The 26,039-nt window shown below is 48.2% G+C and overlaps 1 protein-coding gene across 2 annotated transcripts in view; it reads right to left on the reverse strand.

Annotated features, from left to right (window-relative positions):
* Positions 1–26,039, reverse strand: part of anchor (integral membrane protein GPR155 homolog anchor) — a 131,614-nt gene that overhangs the window by 89,121 nt on the left and 16,454 nt on the right. The window contains exon 2 of one of the 2 annotated variants that reach the window (XM_071663733.1): positions 20,297–20,705. In XM_071663733.1, coding sequence (XP_071519834.1) covers positions 20,297–20,422 — 126 coding nt within the window. In that variant the 5' untranslated portion in view covers positions 20,423–20,705. Of the gene's footprint in view, positions 1–400; positions 549–20,296; positions 20,706–26,039 lie in introns of those variants that run through there. The other variant, XM_071663725.1, reaches the window with a different exon arrangement.

The following is a 26,039-nucleotide window of genomic DNA, read 5'->3' on the forward strand; positions in this document are numbered from 1 at the left end:
TACCCTAACGAGAGACCCATTCCCACATTAGTGACACGCCAGGCAGAGACCCTCCCCTCAGGCAGAGACCCTCCCTTCAGGTAAAAACCCTCCTTTGCAAACTAAGATGTCCCACTCTTAGGTCGTCACCCTCAAAAAAAAAAAAAAAAAAAAAAAAAAAATATATATATATATATATATATATATATATATATATATATATATATATATATATATATATATATATTCATTTACAACATTTTAAACAAATAAGACAATTTATTTTCAGACACGTTATGTTGAAAATTTCACGTCATATCTTTGTCCAAGAGTTTTTAACATTTCATTTCCAAAGTTTGTGTAGGTCAATAAACTATGTAATAACAAAACATACACGATTCATGGAAAGTTGAAAACATACTTTGTGTACGAAATATTTCCTTTTTGCGATCTCTCTATATATACAAAATACACGGAGATGTCTTCGACAGAGCGTTATTTTCTGATTTTTTTCCCTCCCGTCTTTAGCTCAGTTACAACAACAAATCACAAATGCTGCCAAGACTTTAAATGATGCCATCATTGAGTGCACACTGCCTTTATATAGAGTCTGAGGTTCGTTCGTGTGTGTGTGCGTGAGTGTGTGTGTGTGTGTGTGTGTAGGTTGTATAAGGGCTTGCATAAGGTTAGGACTGGAACATGATTGGCTCCCGGTCTGGAAAGTCGCTCTCGTATCATTGGCTGAGAGATGATGACGTCACGCTACCCAGGCAACATTGCCGTAATCGCAGTTATTTTGAGGGAAAATATACTCACAGCGGCACAACAATATTACCGTTCACAGAAATTAAAGTTTAAGTACACTCCAGATCTATACGTTAGAGAATAACAGAAAATTACGTGCATTAGTAAAGTACAGAATTTATTCTTGAATCACGAATGTGTCAGCAAGTCCACAGCGGCGACTGGAGTCTCGTATCATTCATGGCATGTTCAAGAGTGCGTGAAGTGCCTTTTTGCCTGAACGACTAAGTTTGGTAAGACGAAAACATTACGTATTATGTAAGGAAATACTTCCTAAATTCTTCTGTAAGGAATAATAGTTGAACATTCATATTCTGTGATTATTTTTAAATATTCATATATGAATGTAATGCATAGGGAAGATGTCAACAAACGTGCGTGCGTAAATCGGTTCACGATAAGCTATATTTACGAATCTGGTGAGTCAGGATCGAGGGTTTCAGACGTGTGTTGTGATCACGCGGTCGACCTTGACCGCAGCGCTGACCCGGGTATGTTCGTCAAGGACTAACAAGAGCGAACAACATTACGAGTGGCACGCACGCATGCGCACACGCTAGCTAACATGGGAAGCGTTACTGGCACGTCCCGACCGGCTGAATGGCGTGATATTGCACATGCTATATGAGTGACGTGTGATGTTGCATGTGCAGCACAGGTACGGGTGAGCGACGCCTGATGTTGCACGTCTCAACATCACACTTGCAAACCTTAATAGTCAGCACCGCACAACTCACCATCAACAACGTACACCCCACAGTCAACACTGAACACCTTACCATCAACACAGCGTGCCTCATTATCAACACCACTCAAGATAGTTAGATGAGATATTGACCGAATACTAAAAGCACTTAGCACATACCAGGCTCACGGTCCTCGTGAGATTTCATCAGCCTGAGCCACCAACCAACCTCTCGGGGTGGATGAACAGCTGGGTTGACAATGGACCGACTGCCGCAACCAGGATTCGAAACTATGCTCTCGACCCTGGGCGGTCCGTGAATGCGTCACACACACACACATTATATATATATATATATATATATATATATATATATATATATATATATATATATATATATATGTGTGTGTGTGTGTGTGTGTGAGTGTATGTGTGTGTGTGTTCCTATGAGTCCACGGGAAAAATGAAGGTATATGGAATATAAACATCACAAAGCAACTGGATGACTTTTGCGGAGGAGAAATTTCCTGAAGAGTGAGACAACATGGTTTTAGGGGAAGGTCATGTGTAACTAACCTCGTGAGAGTTCTACGAGATAGTGAGCTCAGTCCTGGACAAATGGGAAGGCTGAGTGGACTGTCTGTACCTAGCCTGCCGGTGAGTATTTAAGACTGAACCACAAGGGAACAAAGAACTCATGATGGAGGATCCTTTCCCGCTGGGGTTGAGGAGACCAGCGACTTGTCATAGGGTTGGCTTCTGAGACCATTGCTCTTCGTGATTTATATTAATGACTTGCCAGACTCCAGATGATGATGCACAGGTCTGGATGTATATGAACACCATCAACACTACACACCATCAACACTGTACACCTCACCATCAACACTGTATACCTCAACATCAACACAGTACACCTCACCATCAACACTGTACACCTCACCATCAACACAGTACACCTCACCATCAACACTGTACACCTCACCATCAACACTGTACACCTCACCATCAACACTGTACACCTCACCATCAACACTGCACACCTCACCATCAACACTGTACACCTCAACATCAACACTGTAACCTCACCATCAACACTGTACACCTCACCATCAACACAGTACACCTCACCATCAACACTGTACACCTCACCATCAACACTGTACACCTCACCATCACACTGTACACCTCACCATCAACACTATACACCTCACCATCAACACTGTACACCTCACCATCAACACTGTACACCTCACCATCAACACTGTACACCTCACCATCAACACTATACACCTCACCATCAACACAGTACACCTCACCATCAACACTGTACACCTCACCATCAACACTATACACCTCACCATCAACACTGTACACCTCACCATCAACACTATACACCTCACCATCAACACTGTACACCTCACCATCAACACTGTACACCTCACCATCAACACAGTACACCTCACCATCAACACAGTACACCTCACCATCAACACTGTACACCTCAACATCAACACAGTACACCTCAACATCAACACAGTACACCTCAACATCAACACTGTAACCTCACCATCAACACTGTACACCTCACCATCAACACAGTACACCTCACCATCAACACTGTACACCTCACCATCAACACTGTACACCTCACCATCACACTGTACACCTCACCATCAACACTATACACCTCACCATCAACACTGTACACCTCACCATCAACACTGTACACCTCACCATCAACACTGTACACCTCACCATCAACACTATACACCTCACCATCAACACAGTACACCTCACCATCAACACTGTACACCTCACCATCAACACTATACACCTCACCATCAACACTGTACACCTCACCATCAACACTATACACCTCACCATCAACACTGTACACCTCACCATCAACACTGTACACCTCACCATCAACACAGTACACCTCACCATCAACACAGTACACCTCACCATCAACACTGTACACCTCACCATCAACACAGTACACCTCAACATCAACACAGTACACCTCACCATCAACACAGTACACCTCAACACCATGTAAGACAAAGGTAGCTATTATCCGTAACATTAACTGGCAGTTAAGTGCAGTGCACCACCACAAGAAGAACTGCATCCACAAACGACCGTAAACCACCGGGTGATTACCACCAGGATATGGGGAGAGAAAGAGAGGGGGGGAGGGTTGGCCAGGCAAGCATAGCTCACGTGACCTTCGCCAGAGCTGAAGGTACGTATCTACATGTTCACATATCCTAAACAACCTTGGTGAACAAACCCAGGAATTTATTATTTACAAGGATGGAACACTCCTGTACCCAGAACCACGTTACAGTGAGTGGCCTCTGTACTGTAACACTGGGTGATGGTGTCATGTGAGGTGGACCACGGGTCAGAGACGAGGGTAAAGGTACATAGGACAGGTGAGGTCATCCACCAGTGCTGGGAGGTGAAGACGAACACCACTGGAGAGACATGATTCACGAAGATGTGAACGAGTCTATCTCAAACGCCGGCGTCCAGAGGAGGAGCATGACGCATCAGGACGCACTCTGCTCATATCTAAGAAGCAGATCATCACACGCAGAAGGCCACGTAGGAGGCCACAATGACACGTTATCATCATCAGGAAAGATGGTGCTCGTGTTGTGATGTGCTAACCATACTGCACGGGGCGCTGAGGTGGCGTAGTGGGTCCTGGACGTGTGATCAAGGGAAGGGGGAGGAAGTGACAAGGAAAAGTATTTACGAATTTTATAGGAAGTTAAAAACCTGGCTTTTAAGATGTACCAGGTCATAGTTATTAATAAAGACATTAGAAGGCAAAGAGTTCCAACGCTTTGAGGTGTAGGGAAAGAAACAGGTATCAAAACGGCCCACTCTTGAGTTGCCTACAGCCACACAGTAATCATGTGACGCAGCAGTTTGCAGACTATCGCATGGTCTAGCTACCGGTGGAGGCACACAAGCAGCAAGATCTCGGGAGCAAAAACCAAAGTAACTCTTATAAGAAGAGGGAAAGCGAACCAACATTGCAACACAAGGCAGTGGGGTCAGGCTGTAAAGTTAGCCTGGGACAGTTTATAAGTCGGACCGATTCCAGTCAACTCTGTCAAGTAAGGATGCAGAGCTAGAACCACCGCAGATGTGAGAGCAGTACTCCATACAAGGACGAATCAGTCCTTCCCAAAAACGAAGCAACTGTTCTGAAAGACATGAAATTACGACTTCTAAACAAGACACCCGGTTTCTTACGAGGCAGACTTAGGTACTTCTGTAACGTGGACTACCAAGAGCGAGTTCATGTTACTTACGGGAATACCAAGATGGAGTGAAGGAGCCGTCAAACGCCAGACGAAGGCTGTGAGGAATTTTCGAGAGACAGATGGGTAGAAACTAGGTCATGGTGGCATGGGCCTAAAGAGGATCTTACGTGTGTGTGGAGGGAAACAGCGAGCTGCACCGAGGACGTACGCACGTGCGCTGGTCGCGCCGCGCCGCACGTGCACATGACCTGGAACCCGGGCCGCCACCCAGCGTGGACTGTCGTGTATATATGACAAACCTGACCGGAAGAATTCCCTCATGCCCGGACGCCCTTGCAGCTGGTCGTCTATACAGCCAAGATCATGTTGAAAGACACGTGACCAGTTGATGCTGCCTTAACTCAACTTTTATCACCAGATGCTGAGCAGCGCCGGTCGTACGCACTACGCTATACGCCAGGAATTACAGTGTTTAGCTCGTTCTCAGGTGAACTTTATGTTCATCTAGTAAATTTCCCCAAACACTTGTGAATTAAGGTGTTTTGATAATCATTAGCAGGTGTGCTGGATGCACGCCACATTAATTCTACCACTGTTGCTAGATTTCAATGGTCAATGTAAGAATATTCGCGGCCTTTCCTTAGCTTACAGGAAAGTGAGTGGACACTATTAATGTTCTCATTAAGAGGTTTACTTAAACCATGCCATATGGGTCTCCATGGTAATCTTACCTGATCATCAACTGATGAGACTTTTCAACTTTTCCTTATTCCTCTGAGGCTCAGTCATCTGTTCTTGTGGCAACCTCGCTCACGCAGGAAATGGCGAGCATACAGGAAATATATAATAGAAAAAAAGTATATATATATATATATATATATATATATATATATATATATATATATATATATATATATATATATATATATATATATATATATATAAAAGCTAGGTACCCATTTTTCGACCAGGCCCTACAGGAAAAAAGTTAAAATCACCATATAATCTGCAGGTTAATAGACGGTAAATATAAGAAATGTCAGAAATATATGAACTATTCGCTAGTACCGTGAGGTGTGTGTGTGTGTGTGTGTGTGTGTGGAAGGATCCTGGCAACAGATGTTGTCTGTCACTGTCTACACTCAGGTGGCAGAGCACGACGGGCGCGGCCCCACGGCCACACCCTATAGTGTAGTTATTAGCTCCATGACCACGACCAGCAGTACCGGCCTTAGGTCGTCGTACACAAGGGTCGTAACGGCTTGGTAAAGAGGTTGTTAGTGAGTCGTCCTTCGGGAGCGGGGCTGTTGTGTCGAGGGGAGAATGATGGTCGCGTTCTGTTGTTGTCTGATGTTTCCCCAACACGGCCTCTTGCAGCAAGCAGAAGCTTGACACACACACATGAAGACCTGATTATCAATCATTATTCAAGTGTGTTTATCCTAAAGACTCGAAGGACCTGATACAATCAGCCAGGAGAGAAGTGACTGAAAACATTGCGGTTGAAGAGGAGGCCATGGAAGAGGAAGACCCGAACACATCGAATGAAACAGAAGGCAACTCACTGTCCACACTCAGAACACACAGGGACCCTTGTCAAAACACTGCTAATGTTTCCTCCTTAACGGGGGCAATGTTTCCTCCTTAACGGGGGCAATGTTTCCTCTTCAACGGAGGCAATGATTCCTCCTCAACGGGGGCAATGTTTCCTCCTTAACGGGGGCAATGTTTCCTCCTTAACGGGGCAATGTTTCCTCCTTAACGGGGGCAATGTTTCCTCCTTAACGGGGCAATGTTTCCTCCTTAACGGGGGCAATGTTTCAGGAGATTGGATAAGCCATAAAGCGGCGATAACACATGTGAACGTGTGTAGCTCTGAACCACAGTGCAATATGAGCCTCGAAGATAACGTGTGAGATAATACAGAACATAATGATGGACCAGAGCATAAGAGAAGAGCTTCAGTGGCACAAGGTATTCAAGTGGCAGCCAACACGCACTTAGGAGCAGTGAGAGGGTCTTACATGTAGAACCTGCTGGGTTCTCAGGGGGAGAAAAAAGAGTTAGCACAGCTAAAACGGAGACCAAAAAAAAGTGGATGGAGTGAACAATGTGGTTGTGGTTAATGGCCTTTGTAACCGTCCACCGAAGGATTCTGACGATGAACTTGATATTCAACAATTTTTCCCCCACGAGGACTTCAGCTTTATACCCACCAGGTAGGCGGGAAGGAGGACAGCCACACCTTACATCATGGGACCCTGCTCAGACAGGCTGGCAGATCCCTCCCTCAGGGCATCGTAGTAGCGTCATCATTAGGACTCCTAACTTCGATGCTGTACCTGCCACACACGGAAGTGCGTCACGTCTAATTACATTTCTCGATGACCCTAGAACTGCAAGACATGACCGAGATAAAATACAGCAGTGGTTACAGACATGGCTGAATGTGATCTACCTTGGAAGGAATACAGTTATGAAGATGGGGAAGGTTTTCATCACACCAGATGGTCAGTCCCATATCGTGGGAGGTATGTCACTGCGGTAGGGACCTGGGAGTGTTCTGGTAGGGATCTGAGAGGACTGTGGTAAGTGACCTGGGTATGCTGTGGTAGGGATCTGGGAGCACTATGGTTAGGACCTGAGAGTACTGTGGTAGGTGACCTGGAAGTGCTGTGGTAGGTGACCTGGGAGTACTGTGGTAGGTGACCTGGCAGTTGACACCAGGAGAGACATTTCACCCGAACATCACATGACAAGGATCATGATGGAGGCGAACCACAATGTGTCCGTCAACCTTACAGAGACGGAGACAGGTGTGTTGCATGATGGATCTGCTGCCTCAGGTGGAACATGCAGCAGCAGTCTGGTCTGCTGACCTGAACATCCACACAGCAGTGATGGACATGGCGGGACACAGGACCGGACCAGGAAGGCTCCCACATGTGGATGGGAGGAATTATGAAGACAAGGAGGGTGTTCAACTGTCCCTTCCGGTGAAAATAACGGAATGAAAGACACGATAATTATATACGACTTTTACGAGTCCACGAAGACTTAAACAAGAGGAGGTCAGACACGGTGTGTGTGTGTGTGTGTGTGTGCGGAGGGACGGGAGGAAGCAAGTCTTCAGCAACAGCAGCAGACCCGTAGTGCAAGCTGAGCCAGCTGGAGGGGACACGGGACTACCCCTGGCAAAGTCTACACAAGTGTCAATTTCCCCTGCAGTATGTACGTCTCATGAACCTTCCCTGTCCGTATGCCATGATGTTGCTGCTCCCTCTCTTATCTCCCTACAGGCATGACTGCGGCCGCTGTTCTAGTGAGGTGGGTGCCTGTGTCCCCGTCCATGAGGTCCGGACCCGTGACACGCGTGTGGTTGTTGCTTCCCATAGTTTGTGTGTGGAGACCAGCCACTCGAGGACTGGCCGTTATGATAACTCCTTCCCCCGCCCCTTCCAATAGGTGACCTTATGGAATTCTCTTCCTCCCTGTGTCCTCTCTCGTGTTCATATAACCTCTCCTCCTTCATGAGCCAGGTCTACACACCTCGGTGGAGGAGCCCTGATTAATTTCTACTTTCATTTTTCCTTTACCCGAGACGTCCTTGGGTGGGGCACGTTTTGCCTGGGTAATGTCGGTCAACGTGAGAGAGAAAACATTATGTACACAATAACTGCTGCCACTTCAGCCCACACTCACCTCCATCTCCACCAAGGGTATTACTGCAACACACTCTCTTGTTAACACCATGGGAAATGTACCATAGTCACTGCAACTACTACTACTACCACTACTAATGCTGCAGCTACTTCTACTACAATACCACTACTTCTACTACTGCAACTACTATCAATTATAATAATAATAATAATAATAATAATAATAATAATAATAATAATGATAATTATTATTATTATTACTATTATAATAATAATAATAATAATAATAATAATAATAATAATAATGATGATAATAATACCATTGTAAAGATAAAGAGAACCATTGTTATCATGGACGTTTTCAACGTCATCTTATTAACGATTTTTGTTTTCCAACATATTCGCCGTTTCCCGAGTTGCGTCAGGGGCGGGTGAAGCAAGGCCTCATTCCCTCAGCTCCCACCGTCTCGCTATCATGCATGTTGTACCGACCAGAACCCACTCTCCACACCCAAGCCTGGAGGTGGGTTACCCGTGGGGGTACGGGCCCACGCCCACCAAATATCACAGACACACTATATAAAACGTAGCACAACAGATAGCCTCCCAAATAGGCAAAACGGAATAGATCATTAGGATAGAAAATACAGGCCCCGAGGAAGACAGAGTTTACAAACCTGACGTTAATATTAAGGCGCAGCGGGAGGGGCGGTTCCCACTGTGGTAGGCGTTGATAAGGTGTGGTGTGCGCTGCAGTCAACAGTAACTAGTGTGTGTTATGTATGTGTGTTTGTGTGTGTGTTCATACACACCACAGCCTTCCTCTGGTACACATACTGGTGTGTGTTCATACACAGGATCATATACCCATCAGGCTTATCTTAATCCGGCCCCAAGCCCTTCAGGCTTACCCTAATCCAGCCCCAGGCCTATCAAGCTTATCTTAATCCGGCCCCAGGCCCCATCATGCCCTTAATCCAGCCCCAGGCCCATCATGCCCTTAATCCAGCCCCAGGCCCATCATGCCCCTAATCCGGTCCCAGGCCCATCAGGCTTATCTTAATCCGGTCCCAGGCCCCATCATGCCCTTAATCCAGCCCCAGGCCCATCATGCCCCTAATCCAGCCCCAGGCCCATCAGGCTTATCTTAATCCGGTCCCAGACCCATCAGGCTTATCTTAATCTGGCCCCAGGCCCCATCATGCCCTTAATCCGGCCCCGGCTAAGCCCAACAGACCTTTCTGTGGTTTCGCACGACATTTTGTATGTCCCGGTTCAGCCCACTAACATGCCAGGGGTCGAGCGCACTGGATCAAATGCTGGGTACGGCAGTCGCTCCCCAGTCAACCGTTCAACCTGCCCTAAGGCATGTCGCCCCTCGTATACCACATGGCACCAATTCGCTCTTTCACAGGCACACCTCCAACCCTCCTGCACGTTAACGACCTGATCAATCATAGCGCGTCCCTCCATCCTTCCATCTCGTCCTGTCATCCACTTCCGTTGTGTCTTCTCCCTCAGTCAACCTCTCCTCACTCATCCTCTCCATACGTCTAAACCCATTTCGTCACACCCTCTTCAGCTCTCCCATACACCCTCCTCACCGCAACACACCTCTCTCTTACCCCATCGTCCTCAAACATTTCATTTCCATGATCCCACGACAAGCATTGTGGAGATGCAAGTGATGAATATTCAACATGCAGAATCGTTACGACTTTGCAACTACCGCCTATTGCGTGGTTAGTACGAGGTACTGGCACCATATCCTGCAACACTGTGTACTGGACCCACACCCTGCAACACTGCGTACTGTACCCACACCCTGCAACACTGTGTACTGGACTTATAAAACCAGTACACGTTCGTAAACAACTCCTGCCACATAAGATGTGTCCACATATCAACCATGCCACGTACTGGAAATGTCTCCTGAATTTGGCTTACGTAAATACTTCACTTAGAATGTAATCAATGATACACAGGCGGACGTACTTTTACGCATACGAGGACCTGGAGCACTCCCTCACACCACCCTCATCACTCCTGCCTCACACCTCCCTCATTACTCCTGCCTCACACCTCCCTCACATCATCACTCCTGCCTCACACCACCCTCGTTACTCCTATCTCACACCTCCCTCATTACTCCTGCCTCACACCACCCTCACATCACCACTACTGCCTCACACCACCCTCATTACTCCTACCTCACACCTCCCTCATTACTCCTGCCGCACACCACCCTCATTACTCCTACCTCACACCTCCCTCATTACTCCTGCCTCACACCACCCTCATTACTCCAGCCTCACACCTCCCTCATTACTCCTGCCTCACACCACCCTCACATCACCACTCCTGCCTCACACCACCCTCACCACTCCTGCCTCACACCACCCTCACATTTCACCCCTGCCTCACACCACCCTCACATCATCACCCCTGCCTCACACCACTCTCACATCATCACCCCTGCCTCACACCACCCTCACATCATCACCCCTGCCTCTCAACCCGTAACGAACTTATTCTCCATCACCAAACTTGCTAACTAGAGACCGTATTTACGACTAACCCTGTCCACTACTACCTCTACTCACCACCATCCCTGCTTGCTGTAAAACCCTACTCACTACAATCTCACCACAAAACCCTTCCCACTACAACCCTTCCTTTATACAAACCCTATTCACTACAAACTATGCTTACTACAAACTTTGTTTACTACAACCCTTGTTTACAACAAATCCTACTCCGTCTACCATCTGACCAAGTGGTGGAGTCCGTGTGTCCTGCTAGATCACACTGCTCTCTCCCCTTCCTCCCTCAAGCAGACACACTGCTCTGTGGCCACACACTGCACTTGAACTCCATCTCTGGATATCTGTCTATCATTCTCTCTTCTGTGTCACTGTTCATCACGACTCCCCCCTCCCTCCTGTCTGTGTCCACTCTTCTCTCTCCACATTCAAGGCTCCACACTCCACACATGAGCCACCCTCGTACCCCACACTCCACACGTGAGCCACCCTAGTACTTACACTCTACATGTGAGCCTCCCTAGTACCTCCGCCCGCCAGGTATGTACACCTGACGTTGGTACCTGGTGTACCGTGCCTGCCGGAGCCTGGAGCCCGCCTGGTGAATGACGTCCACTGACCTCCCGCCACCTTGCTTGTGTCAATCAGCCGGGGTGTGTGGGCCGCCCACCGCCCCTCAGTCAGCCAGGGTGTGTGGGCCGCTCACCGCCCCTCAGTCAGCCGGGGTGTGTGAGCTTCCCACCGCCCCTCAGTCAGCCGGGGTGTGAGGGCCGCCCACCGCCCCTCAGTCAGCCGGGGTGTGTGGGCAGCCCACCGCCCCTCAGTCAGCCGGGGTGTGAGGGCCGCCCACCGCCCCTCAGTCAGCCGGGGTGTGTGGGCAGCCCACCGCCCCTCAGTCAGCCGGGGTGTGTGGGCCGCCCACCGCCCCTCAGTCAGCCGGGGTGTGTGGGCCGCCCACCGCCCCTCAGTCAGCCGGGGTGTGAGGGCCGCCCACCGCCCCTCAGTCAGCCGGGGTGTGAGGGCCGCCCACCGCCCCTCAGTCAGCCGGGGTGTGAGGGCCGCCCACCGCCCCTCAGTCAGCCGGGGTGTGTGGGCCGCCCACCGCCCCTCAGTCAGCCGGGGTGTGAGGGCCGCCCACCGCCCCTCAGTCAGCCGGGGTGTGTGGGCAGCCCACCGCCCCTCAGTCAGCCGGGGTGTGTGGGCCGCCCACTGCCCCTCAGTCAGCCGGGGTGTGTGGGCCGCCCACTGCCCCCTCAGTCAGCCGGGGTGTGTGGGCAGCCCACCGCCCCTCAGTCAGCCGGGGTGTGTGGGCCGCCCACCGCCTAGGATCCCTGACCTCCCCCCCACCCTCCAACACACACACACACACACACACACACACACACACACCTTCCCAACCGTCTCATGCCATCTGCAACATCGCTCGTCTCCACCAAGGCGTTAAAACATCTTTTTATGTCAGGTGAGGCGAACATGTAAGCGCCCTCATCAAGGCCATCTCATCAACCACATCTATCTATCTATCTATCTGTGTGTGTATATATATATATATATATATATATATATATATATATATATATATATATATATATATATATATATATATATATATAGGGACAGGGGAGAAAGAATACTTCCCACGTATTCCCTGCGTGTCGTAGAAGGCGACTAAAAGGGGAGGGGGCGGGGGACCGGAAATCCTCCCCTCCCATTTTACTTTTTCCAAAAGAAGAAACAGAGAAGGGGGCCAAGTCAGGATGTTCCCTCTGAGGTTCAGTCCTCTGTTCTTAACGCTACCTCGCTAACGCGGGAAATGCCGAATATGTTTGGAAACAAAAAAAAAAAAAGAAATAAAAGAAATATATATATATATATATATATATATATATATATATATAATAACCTAAAACAGATAACTAATCCATCGACCAGCGTCTAGGGAAGGATGAAAAGCTGGGTTGACTGTGACACGACCTGTATTCGAACCCCCATGTGAGCTAGATCGACCCCGGGCGGCACCATGACCGCCTGAGCGTCAGCAGTGATAACAGCTACACTCCTCACCCACTGCATCGTAATGGTCGTCGGGTCGTCCCCGGAATCATCAGCTGACATCAACAGCTGCAGGTGTCCACCCTATGTGTTGAACCCCAGTGCACTGCTCTCCACAAGGGCGCCTCCCTGCCCTGCAACAAGGGCGCAGCGCCCCGCATGACTCGCTTATATCAAATCCATAATTACTCGATCAGTTGTGTTTTCCTCCGGGGCATCTGCCAGTTTTTCGCATCTCCAGTCTGTGTGACCTTGATGCTGTGTGTCCAGACAGGCAGACAACCCACCTGCACACACACACACACACACACACACACTGCCACAGTTCCCACATGTCCAGCGGTGGATAACTTGTCCATCATGATGGGGTCAACATTCGGGGACACATACATGACAATGTCAGATCCAAAGCTCTTACGGTGATGGGCGAGGTGACCCCCCCTCCCCCCCGGTGTGGCCAAGTGACGCTGTGGGTCAAGATAACCAACACTTCAGGTAGGTTCTAGGCGTGAGGGACTGACGAGGGAGCTGACGACGCTGACGATGGGATATTCCGAAGTAGGTCGGGTGAAGACGTGAGGCTGAGACGTTCCCACGAGCCGTGAGGTGCATCGCCACCACACGATGATGCAGACGACCACCTCAACCACCCACCACCAGGGCACCACCACACCCTGAAGCACGACGGGACGACTCTGTGTCACGACCATACCGTCATAACGGGACGACCGTGGACCACGACGCTGTCGTCTCTGTGAACGACGATGGCTTGGCTCTCTGACCTTTATCAAGGCCCAGGCCATCGTAGGCCAGGGTCGACTCGTCCGGGTGAAAACGTTCGTTTGAAATAGAAAAAAGAACAGGTAAACACAGAGGACTTGACCAAGATGGCGGGGTAAATACAGACCAACAGATATAAACACTGAGGTGGCCGACCCGCGTACTGGAGGGGCATAAGAAACAGCCAACTCACCTGACCACAAATATCTCCCTCACGATTTCGGGTCCGGTTCAGCGCCTCCCCAGCCCTCCCCTCCCCTCCCGAGCACCACACACACACGAGAGCGGCCCGGCACGTGAGGAGCGCATCACGTGCTGCTGCTTCCTCCTTGAGCGCCACTGACGCGGACTTTCCTCGCGTGATGTGGAAACGAGTGTGTGTGTGTGTGTGTGTGTGTGTGTCGCCATCAGCGGTGTTTCCCCGCGGCTGTGGGGGCCCCCATGTCTTGGGCCGCGCCTCAGGCCAGCCCAAACCGTAGTAACGACGCCCTTCACCTACGCCAGTGTTACGTCCGACACACAAGTCCTTCCCAGAGACCCAGAGACTCGGTACCGAGGCATTCCCCACCAGACGTGCCTCTTGGGCCATCTGGACCGCTCCGCTCGCGTCTTTTATCTCGAGACTACAAAGAACAAAGCGTCTTTATGAGGTCTCTGACCATCACAGTGAGGCAGGAGAGAAGACCATCACGGCCACAGACCACGAGTCACGAGACGAGAGAACAGGAACCTGACGGACCCCCTCACTCCCGTTCGACAGAGTTGCACAAGACCCCCGAGGCGCCATTTAACTGGTCCCTGGCTGAAGGTTGTGGTGGTGGGTGTTGTGCTTATATAAGCAGGGAAGGGGTGTCCCTCGTACCCACGGGTACCAGAGGGGGTGCCCCCGGTACCCAGGAGGGTACCAGGGGATGGCCCTGGTACCCTCCCAACAGGTACCTGTGAGCGGGGTCCTTGAATCCCGGGGTAGGTGGAGGCTTGCCCGGCTGGTACACGTAACTTGAAGGTCTGTGAATGAAGAGTCTGGAGCTGGTAGACTCTCTCTCTCTCTCTCTCCGGGTGGTAAGCGGTAGGCAGCCACAGGTCAGGGAGGTGGTACATTACCGGTACTACTACCCTCCCTTCCCCCCGCGCCTGAGAATGGCGGGTTTAAGTGACGGCTGCGAAGTAAGCCATCACGTCAGTGTCTGTCAAGCGTCACTCCTTTGGCCCCGGCAACGGTCGTTTTATTTCTGCCTCATCCACGAGCGGGCTGCTGGCTTTCTGTCCACAAACATACCAACTCACAAGACTCGTCCTTCGTCACCCTAGAATATCCTGCGGCGAGCAGTACGCGCTAGCCCTGCTTTTGGGTGACATCGTAAGCAGTGGTAACTCCTCTTTCTCTGTACCACCAAATGCGACACGACAACTGCATGGGAGAAGCGACGATGGTTTCAAAAGAAACCTTCACACATGGGTACAGTCAGTCCCAGAGGAGTCCGGTTACATGAGACGAGTGACGGTATAGTAAACGAGTGCTCTTAATAAAGCAAGAAATGTGGTGAGAGCTACTCGCTAAGCCAGCTTACTGATGCCATATCTACTCGTAGGTCCTCGTACACACACACGCACGCACACACACACACACACACACACACACACCGACCTTAGAATGACGAGGCAAACAGACAAGAGAGGGTTATCTGGCCCGTATAGATTTCCAAATCTCTTTGGATGAGGTAAAGATGGAACACTATGAGGTCTCTCTCTCCCTACCCTCCACCCCTCAGGCAACAACAGTCAGCAGGAGGAAGAATGGAAGGAAAAAAAAATTATATATATATATATATATATATATATATATATATATATATATATAGGGGAGAAAGAATACTTCCCACGTATTCCCTGCGTGTCGTAGAAGGCGACTAAAAGGGAAGGGAGCGGGGGGCTGGAAATCCTCCCCTCTCGTTTTTTTTTTTTTTTTCCAAAAGAAGGAACAGAGGAGAGGTCTAGGTGAGGATATTCCCTCAAAGGCCCAGTCCTCTGTTCTTAACGCTACCTCGCTATCGCGGGAAATAGCGAATAGTATGAAAAAAAAAAAAAAAATATATATATATATATATATATATATATATATATATATATATATATAATGCAGTGAGGTAATCCTACACGGAATGCAACAGGATAGAACGATAGGAAAAGCCTGGGAGAAAATCCTCACTGTACTTTCCCACCTTCGGCTGTGGTTTACTCCTCTCTCTCTCTCTCTCTCTCTCTCTCTCTCTCTCTCTCTCTCTCTCTCTCTCTCTCTCTCTCTCCCCGCAGGTGCAGGAGTGAGTGGGGGCTGAAGATGGTGATGGAGATGATTTTGAGGGGGTCCGTGGAGGTGATGGTGATGATAGTGACGGATCATGGCGGTGATAGTGACAGTGATGGTTCATGGTGATGATAGTGACGATTCATGATGGTGATGGTGATGATCATAATGACGGTTCATAGAGGTGAGGTTTATGATGACGAAGGCTTACAGAGGTGATGGTGATCACAGTGAAGCCACACGGGAGTGATGGTGATGGAGTGACGCTACACGGAAGTGATGGTGATGATAATGAAGTCGTGAAGTCGATGAATCTGATTTCGTGGAAATCGTATACGGCGCCAGAACCTAATATTTACCAAGCGCTTCCCAGCATGGAAACCATGATTGATCACCGTTTCCCGCGTTAGCGAGGTAGCGACGGAAAACACACGAAGAAAGACCACATTCACACACAGTCTCCAACTGTCATGTGTCACGCACCGAAACCACAGCTCCTTATCCACATCCAGGACCCACAGACCTTTCCATGGTTTACCCAGGACGCTTCACATGCCCTGGATCAGTCTCTCTCTCTCTCTCTCTCTCTCTCTCTCTCTCTCTCTCTCTCTATATATATATATATATATATATATATATATATATATATATATATATATATATATACGATGGTGGCAGTAGTATTGTGAGGATAGTGAGGGATGGTGGCAGTTGTGTGGTGAGGATAGTGAGGGATGGTGGCAGTAGTGTGGTGAGGATAGTGAAGGATGGTGGCAGTAGTGTCGTGAGGATAGTGAAGGATGGTGGCAGTTGTGTGGTGAGGATAGTGAAGGATGGTGGCAGTAGTGTGGTGAGGATAGTGAAGGATGGTGGCAGTAGTATTGTGAGGATAGTGAGGGATGGTGGCAGTAGTGTGGTGAGGATAGTGAAGGATGGTGGCAGTTGTGTGGTGAGGATAGTGAGGGATGGTGGCAGTAGTATTGTGAGGATAGTGAGGGATGGTGGCAGTAGTATTGTGAGGATAGTGAGGGATGGTGGCAGTAGTATTGTGAGGATAGTGAAGGATGGTGGCAGTTGTGTGGTGAGGATAGTGAAGGATGGTGGCAGTAGTGTGGTGAGGATAGTGAGGGATGGTGGCAGTTGTGTGGTGAGTGATGGTGGCAGTGATGACGTGGAACCAGGCAGCGTCACGTACCGGCCTCCACCATATTGTCCACTAAGAATTCCCTCATCTGGCCGGAATGTTCTTATTGAGCATACCTTCCTGGGTCGTGCGTGGGTGGCAGTGATGGTGGCAGGGGCGGTGGTGGCGTTGGTGGCAGTGGTGATAGGGTGGGTGGCAGTGGTGTTGGTGGTGGTGTTGGTAGCAGTGTTGGTGGTGGTGTTGGTGGCAGTGGTGGTGGGGGTGTTGTTGGCAGTGGTGGTGGTGACATTGGTGGCAGTGGTGGTGGTGGCGTTGGTAGCAGTGGTAGTGGTGGCAGCGTTGATGGTAGGGATGGTGGAAGCGTCTGACTGGTGTGGGAGATAAGTCACAATTTCCTTATCTCTGGATCGTCAATTTTGTGTCGTTCAACTCTCTCTCCCGCGGCCCATAATCTGGCAGTAGACTTGTGTTGTCTCTTATCTCACACCAACTGCCTGCCCCACCTGCTCATAGCACGCATCTACTCCTTATCATATAGCAAACGTATATATATATATATATATATATATATATATATATATATATATATATATATATATATATATATATATATATATATATGAAATATGGAGAGTATTGCGAAAGGGAAAAAGATGAGACGACGGAAAGTATCTAAGAATTTTTGGGAAAGTGGAAAACCTGTCTTGCAAAGAGATATTAGACAACACGAAAACTTCTGAAAGAATCTGGTGAAAAAAAAAAGCCAGTTATCTGGTCAGAGAGAGAGAGAGAGAGAGAGAGAGAGAGAGAAAGAGAGAGAGGCTTATAGGTACAAGCATATCCCCAAATCACGTGTTCTTTTGTGGTCAGATAAACAGATATGTACAATCGGTAAGTTCTTCTTGATAAAGCCGTGTAGATAACTTATTTCGTCTACTTGTGAAGGTGAAGTGAATAAATATAACATACATTCAGAATGATCGAGTGCTTCAGCATCCTAGTTGTGAGCAGGTTTATATCAGTCAGATTTCACAGTTGGTGACGGAATCCAGACTCGTAGACAAAACTCTTTACGACGAATGAGACAAAACTATTTTGTCATGATTGATAACACACACACACACACACACACACACACACACACACACGGAGTGATTCACCAGCAACAACTGTGCAGTTCTCATAAAGGCTGGAGATAGCTCTCCTCTTTGTCTCCATGGTAAGCTTTGTGTTTCTAAAGCTTCCATGTTAACCTGCGTGTTTCTATAACCTTCATGCTAAGCTTTATGTGTCTGGTGTCCATGCTAAGCTTCTCATGTTTCTAGTGTCTAAGTAAATCTATAGATCAAGATTATCCAAACTTCAGACAACTCCGAATACTTGAATTAGATGACCTCTTAACCTTTCCTCATCTGAACTAGGAAGGTTCGTTTAATCTGCTTTGGAAGGACTTGTTTCTGAGTTCGGGAGTCATCTTGGTAGCTGGACACTGTACTCTCTCCATTCTGTCTGTGTCTTATTTCAAGGTCAGGCGACCAAAACTGAACACAGTATTCGAGACGGGGAAGAACCAAGAGTGAGGATGATTTCCCTGGCTTTAAATTCGATGGCTCTACATACGAATCCAAGAACTTTGTTCGCTAATTTTGCAGCTGGTTTTTGGTGACCAAAGATTATTACGCCCAACTCTCTCTCTCTCTCTCTCTCTCTCTCTCTCTCTCCTCGTTTCCTTTTTTTCGAATTTCAACAAAACTGATACGGTAGTTTGCCCGTGCGTCTTAACTACCGATATGTAAATCTTTCACTCACCGATATCAAAATTCGTTTGCCAGTTATGAGTCCAATCCATCAGGACGTCTGTGTCAGCCTGAAGCTGTAGACTTTAACGTTTATTCGCAGAATTATTTCCCAGCTTTGTGTCATCAGCGAATGTTGATGTCTTACAATGCAGTCCATTATCAGGATCATAAATATATGTGAGGAAGAGAACCGGTCCCAAGACTGATCCTTGTGGCACTCCACTTGTTACGTCTAACTTGTTACGTCTACAGCCTCCATGTTAAGCTTCGTGTTTCTACGACCTCCATGTTAAGCTTCGTGTTTCTACGACCTTCATGCTAAGCTCTGTGCTCATCTTGTAGCGTCATCCTTTCATGACATAACACACACGTCATCCACGCCTCTAATGTTCTGATGTAATCAAGTCTCACGACATGAGCGATAACTGGGATGCTCCCGCACTTGACAAAGGACCTCGTATGACCTCATCTGACCTGACCTTACCAAGTCCTGCACCGTCAGTACCCTGTTGCATCTCAACTGCCCTTACTCGTGTTTCCTTACCCTCTCACTCCTTAGCATTACTGGAGAAGTTAAGACTAACAAGGGTTTCCGCTACGATTTCTTCCAGAGCAAACAACCCAAAAAGAAAGTGACTCCTTGGATTACATTACATATATAACATGAGTGTTACAGATTCCGTCTGGTTGTGTTTACAACCGCGAGTGAATGATCACCTATGGCCAAAGTACAAGTCTCGTCGAGGAACTTCTCGCTTCAACAGAGTCCATCATTCCCTGCTTCTGGTTGTAGCGCACCCTTGAGACTGCAGGAGTCCCATAAGAGGGGGAAACTGGGGTTATGATATATGATAACACTGATTACGATAACGATTATCCAACAGGCAAGCCAGGCCTGTGGTAAGAGAAGTCAATACTTACAGACTTGTAGAAGACTTGGTGAGACGAAACATCAATAATAATGATAATTATGTAATAATAATCATAATGATAATAATGATAATAATAATAATAACAATAATAATAATAATAATAATAATAATAATAATAATAATAATAATAATAATAATAATAAATTAAAATAATAATAATAATGATATTGATAATGATGATAACATCATAAATGTAAATCAAATGCTGGTTAATGTTTAGGTAAAGTGACAGCTCGACAGATGGAGAGTTACTTACCTTCCTACACAAGGGTTACCCACCTCCCTACACAAGGGGTGGGTACTCACCTCCCTACACAAATTACTCACCTCCCTACAGAGGAGGAGGTTCATGGACTGGTGGTAGGAGTGGCGGCTGGTGAGCTCTTTCACAACACACAGGCCCACCAGGCCGGCCAGCACCGTCACTATAGCTACCACCTGGATCTTCACCATCTTGTGGCTTAAGGATCCCCTGAACCACCTGGAGGAGTGGAGGGCGGGGGGGCTATCTCTTGAACCACCCGGAGGAGTGGGAGAGCAAGGGGGAAGCCTCTTCAACCCCCAAGGGGTGAGGGGCAGGCTCTGGGCCTGGGCCCGAGCTGGGGTAGGCTGGTTTGTGCTTGAACCACCTGGAGGAGGGAGGGAGGTGTGTGTTCCTGCAGCAGGTGGGGCAGGTCGTGGGCCGGGACCCACCTGAGGGACGGCTCTACTCCCGCCTCAACTCCTCCCTCGACACCTGGCGAAGGAAACAAGAACACGCTGTAATGACTGTATGGCTGGAGTTGTATTCACAGGCGTTACAAATGGTAGTTGTTTGCACTTATGGTTGTGGTTGTGTTTACTGTTGTGGCCACAGCTAGTGTTTGTTCCTGTATGGATGTAGTTATGTCAGCTGGTGGGTGGGTGGGTGGGAGGAGCTCCTGCCGATACCGTCTCGTCTGCAGGGTCCGACCCCACCCACAACACTGCTTCGCGGGTCTCGACCATCTCTCGTGGGGTCTGCCAGCAGAACCTCCGATTTTCACCAGCGGGTGGTGACTGGCAGCTCTGGCAGCCCGTGCAGACACTGGGCCTCTGCCTGGACACACTGTTGTTTGTTGTTGTTGTTGTTGGGTGTCTAGTGACTCTCGCCGTTCAGCCAAGAATCTGAAACCAGACTCACTGTGAACCCTGAGAACGTTCGTCAAGGCCAGACGCCACAAGTGGTCCGTCACCAGACACCCCTCACACCTGCTCCTGATCGGGGAAGGAGTCCTTTCCCCCAGAACCCTACCACCCACACCCGCGCCCTAAAATCCCAATCTGGAGTTCCAGTTGGCGTATCTGGGAGCGACATGTCCCCCTCCACCCGCCTCAGGACTTGAACGAATATGAGGGACGGTTCCCGCCACGGGACCGAACACCTTCCCCTCCAAGAACGATTTGAGATCTATTTTTCCTCGAGGATAAACTGCTGTAGGAGTGTAGGGAGGCGCCCCCACAAGCGGCCGCCTCCCACCTCCCTGCAGAGGAAGCCAGCGGGAGCACCAGGCGTGGGGCTCCTCACGAGGGGACCTCCTGATGCGCATGGGAAGGTTGTACGATGGTTGGGACTCCTGCTGTGGGATGGTTATCCACAGCTGAAGGTCTTCCCTCATAAGTACAACGTAACTGGGGTCAGTGCGCGACAACACACTGTTACGTCAACACTGGCTGAGTTATGACTACCTCGCTGTGAACACTCAATAAAGACGTTAAGTATGAGAATATGGAGAGCAGGCACAAGTTTACAAAGGTGTGATATAAAAAGACATTCGTGATATGGGGGTCCTACCACTGTAGAAATCCTTCCCCGTGCAGCAGTGTAGAACCCCTTCTCCTTACGGTAGTGTACAACCCCTTCTCCGTACAGTAGAATACAATCCCTTCCCCGTACAGTACACACGGGTAATTACGACCCCAGGGCAGAACTCTCTCCATCTCGCACGTGTCTGCACGAACTGTGTCACTCAGGAACTGGTTTCACCACCCGTCAGTACACCTGCCTCTACGTTTGTTTGTTTGTACATCCCTCCACACATCTACGTCTATGGTGATATTTTATATAAATCTGGCGTCCATGTTGGTCTGGGTTACAAGCAAATTATCTACCAAATTTGATTCAGAGAGTCACTTTGATACAAGATATATCTGGCGTGTTTTTTGCGCTCATCTTGACAAGTGCGGGAGAAGGATAAAGACGCGTATGTATGGATAAATGATATTGTTACTTATATACACAAATGATACAATCAACTGAAATAGAACTTAGGAAATATTTTTCTCAATAACCATTTTCACGAAGTGAATCTCTGTTTCACAGTAAAGATAACATGAACTGAATGATATATATATATATATATATATATATATATATATATATATATATATATATATATATATATATATATATATATAAGCAGAAAATTCTCTCATGCATTCTTAAGGAAACTGTGTATATCAGGGGCAATTTCACAGTATTAAGTAGTTTACACAACCCCTCAGCTGGTGGCAGCAGTTTACACAACCCCTCAGCTGGTGGCAGCAGTTTACACAACCCCTCAGCTGGTGGCGGCAGTTTACACAACCCCCTCAGCTGCTGAAAGTTACTGACGCCTTCCTTCCCCCTCATCCTTCCAGGTGTGTAATTCCAGTTCTGAGAAAGGCGGATTTTCCAGACATTTCTGGAAGCCTGGAAGACCGACTGTTCATGTGGTTCTTGCGTCCCCACCACCCTCCCACTCCTGCTGGTCCCTGGCATTGTGTAAGATCCTTCGGTCCTCCAGCCAGCCAGCCAGGGACTTGTGTGGGTTTTTTTTTATATTCATCAATTTGCATATTTATAAATTCTTTTCGTAATACGTGACGCACATAAGATTACTGCTGGCTCCAGGCGGGCCTGCGCCTTCTCCACAGCTCACAGTTGCCAGTTATATATATATATATATATATATATATATATATATATATATATATATATATATATATATATATATATATATATATATATTCCTATGAGTCCACGTTGAAAATGAAACATGATAAGTTCCCAAGTGCACTTTCGTGTAATAATCACAATCACATGTTTACCAAATGGCGTCCTAGCTTCGTCTCTTCGATGTATATCAACTGACTGTTATATTTCTCTCTTGTGTCTCCCCTGATGATGTGATTATTACACGAAAGTGCACTTGGGAACTTATCGTGTTTCATTTTCCCCGTGGACTCATAGGAATATATATATATATATATATATATATATATATATATATATATATATATATATATATATATGTATATATTGGGAGGTGAGTTTGAATGGTGAGAGGCTGGAGGAAGTGAAGTGTTTTAGATATCTGGGAGTGGATCTGTCAGCGGATGGAACCATGGAAGCGGAAGTGGATCATAGGGTGGGGGAGGGGGCGAAAATTTTGGGAGCCTTGAAAAATGTGTGGAAGTCGAGAACATTATCCCGGAAAGCAAAAATGGGTATGTTTGAAGGAATAGTAGTTCCAACAATGTTGTATGGTTGCGAGGCGTGGGCTATGGATAGAGTTGTGCGCAGGAGGATGGATGTGCTGGAAATGAGATGTTTGAGGACAATGTGTGGTGTGAGGTGGTTTGATCGAGTAAGTAACGTAAGGGTAAGAGAGATGTGTGGAAATAAAAAGAGCGTGGTTGAGAGAGCAGAAGAGGGTGTTTTGAAATGGTTTGGGCACATGGAGAGAATGAGTGAGGAAAGATTGACCAAGAGGATATATGTGTCGGAGGTGGAGGGAACGAGGAGAAGAAGGAGACCAAATTGGAGGTGGAAAGATGGAGTGAAAAGGATTTTGTGTGATCGGGGCCTGAACATGCAGGAGGGTGAAAGGAGGGCAAGGAATAGAGTGAATTGGAGCGATGTGGTATACAGGGGTTGACGTGCTGTCAGTGGATTGAATCAAGGCATGTGAAGCGTCTGGGGTAAACCATGGAAGGCTGTGTAGGTATGTATATTTGCGTGTGTGGACGTGTGTATGTACATGTGTATGGGGGGGGTTGGGCCATTTCTTTCGTCTGTTTCCTTGCGCTACCTCGCAAACGCGGGAGACAGCGACAAAGTATAAAAAAAAAAAAAAAAAAAAAAAATGTATATATATATATATATATATATATATATATATATATATATATACATTCTCTCTCACACTTGATCGCCGTTTCCCGCGTTAACGAGGTAGCACCAGGAACAGACGAAAAAAAAAGATCATGTCCGATGATATCTACTTTTTAACTTTTTAAAGGCCCCTGCCCCTCCAGCCTTGAACCCCCCCCCCCCCCCTGCCTTCTAAATCACGAGATCTAGAGAGAGAGAGAGAGAGAGAGAGAGAGAGAGAGAGAGAGAGAGAGAGAGAGAGAGAGAGAGGCATGCCCTTGGGAGGGGGGGGGGGTGCACATTTAGGATGTGCGGAGAGTATTTCCTGCTTGCTGAAGGTTGTCATATAACAGTCATGTGTAGAGGGGGGGGGGCCCACATTAACGGACGTGGGGGGGGGTGAGGCCTACCCTCTGAGGGTATATAATGGCCGACCCTGTGATAGACAGATAGACATAAGTCATCAGTCATGCTTTATTCAGCTACGACGTGGGAGTGACGTAATTATTTAGCCAGTTAACTACATCAGCAGAATGCTAACATTTTCCAACTTCCATTTCCGACGTAGAATTGTCACGTTCAACTCTTCAACTTGTCGTCATATTTACCTCAATTGGCCAACATGATAATATTTACAAGACAATGAACGGCTACAATATTCTCAAGACTGATTGACTTGCCGGCCATATTACTCACTCAATTTGCTCGATTATCATCCAATCAACTGCCTGATTCAATTGGCCATGGCCGCTCGTTATACGAACTGGTGAACAATGAGGTTACAGACAGTTTTCCTGTACGATACAGACTTAACACATGAACATAAGAGGCAAAACCATTTTATGTTCTACCGTACACGTCAAACGTGACAAAACTTCCCGTTTTCGTTCACGTTTTCTATGGGCAGCTACGGCCACAGCAGCTGGAGGAAGTGACGTTGGGTAAGGCATCATGGCGGCAGTCCTCGTTAGCTCATCTCATGTCAGTGAGCACTGTGTCGTTAGCGTCGTCTGCTGCTCACACGTCGGTGGGTTAGCGTCGTCTGCTGCTCACACGTCGGTGGGGTCAGCGTCGTCTACTGCCCACACGTCGGTGGGTTAGCATCGTCTGCTGCCCACACGTCGGTGGGTTGAGTCGTCTGCTGCCCACACGTCGGTGGGTTAGCTTCGTCTGCTGCCCACACGTCGGTGGGTTGAGTCGTCTGCTGCCCACACGTCGGTGGGTTAGCGTCGTTTGCTGCTCACACGTCGGTGGGTTAGCATCGTCTGCTGCTCACACGTCGGTGGGTTAGCGTCGTCTGCTGCCCACACGTCGGTGGGGTTAGCGTCGTCTACTGCTCACACGTCGGTGGGTTAGCACCGTCTGCTGCCCACACGTCGGTGGGTTAGCTTCGTCTGCTGCCCACACGTCGGTGGGTTGAGTCGTCTGTTGCCCACAAGTCGGTGGGTTAGGTTCGTCTGCTGCCCACACGTCGGTGGGTTGAGTCGTCTGCTGCCCACACGTCGGTGGGTTAGCGACGTCTGCTGCTCACACGTCGGTGGGTTAGCATCGTCTGTTGCTCACACGTCGGTGGGTTAGCTTCGTCTGCTGCCCACACGTCGGTGGGTTAGCTTCGTCTGCTGCTCACACGTCAGTGGGTTAGCATCGTCTGCTGCTCACACGTCGGTGGGTTAACATCGTCTGCTGCTCACACGTCGGTTTGTTGATTAAAACATTAATTCCCCCCCCCCCCCCCCATCCAATTATAGAATGTATGCTGGTGTAAATACGATCCAAGTGTTCGTTAACGATATATAACTACTCATTAGACCTACAATCAGAGGGAGTATCCTATCATGTGGCCGGCCTGACTCAGTATGAAATACGGCGTAGAACTCTCCCTCCTGCACGAGGTTGAACGCTTCTCTGCGTTCTGAA

The sequence above is a fragment of the Panulirus ornatus genome, chromosome 7, assembly GCF_036320965.1.
Source record: "Panulirus ornatus isolate Po-2019 chromosome 7, ASM3632096v1, whole genome shotgun sequence".
NCBI classification, from domain to species: Eukaryota; Metazoa; Arthropoda; class Malacostraca; order Decapoda; family Palinuridae; genus Panulirus; species Panulirus ornatus.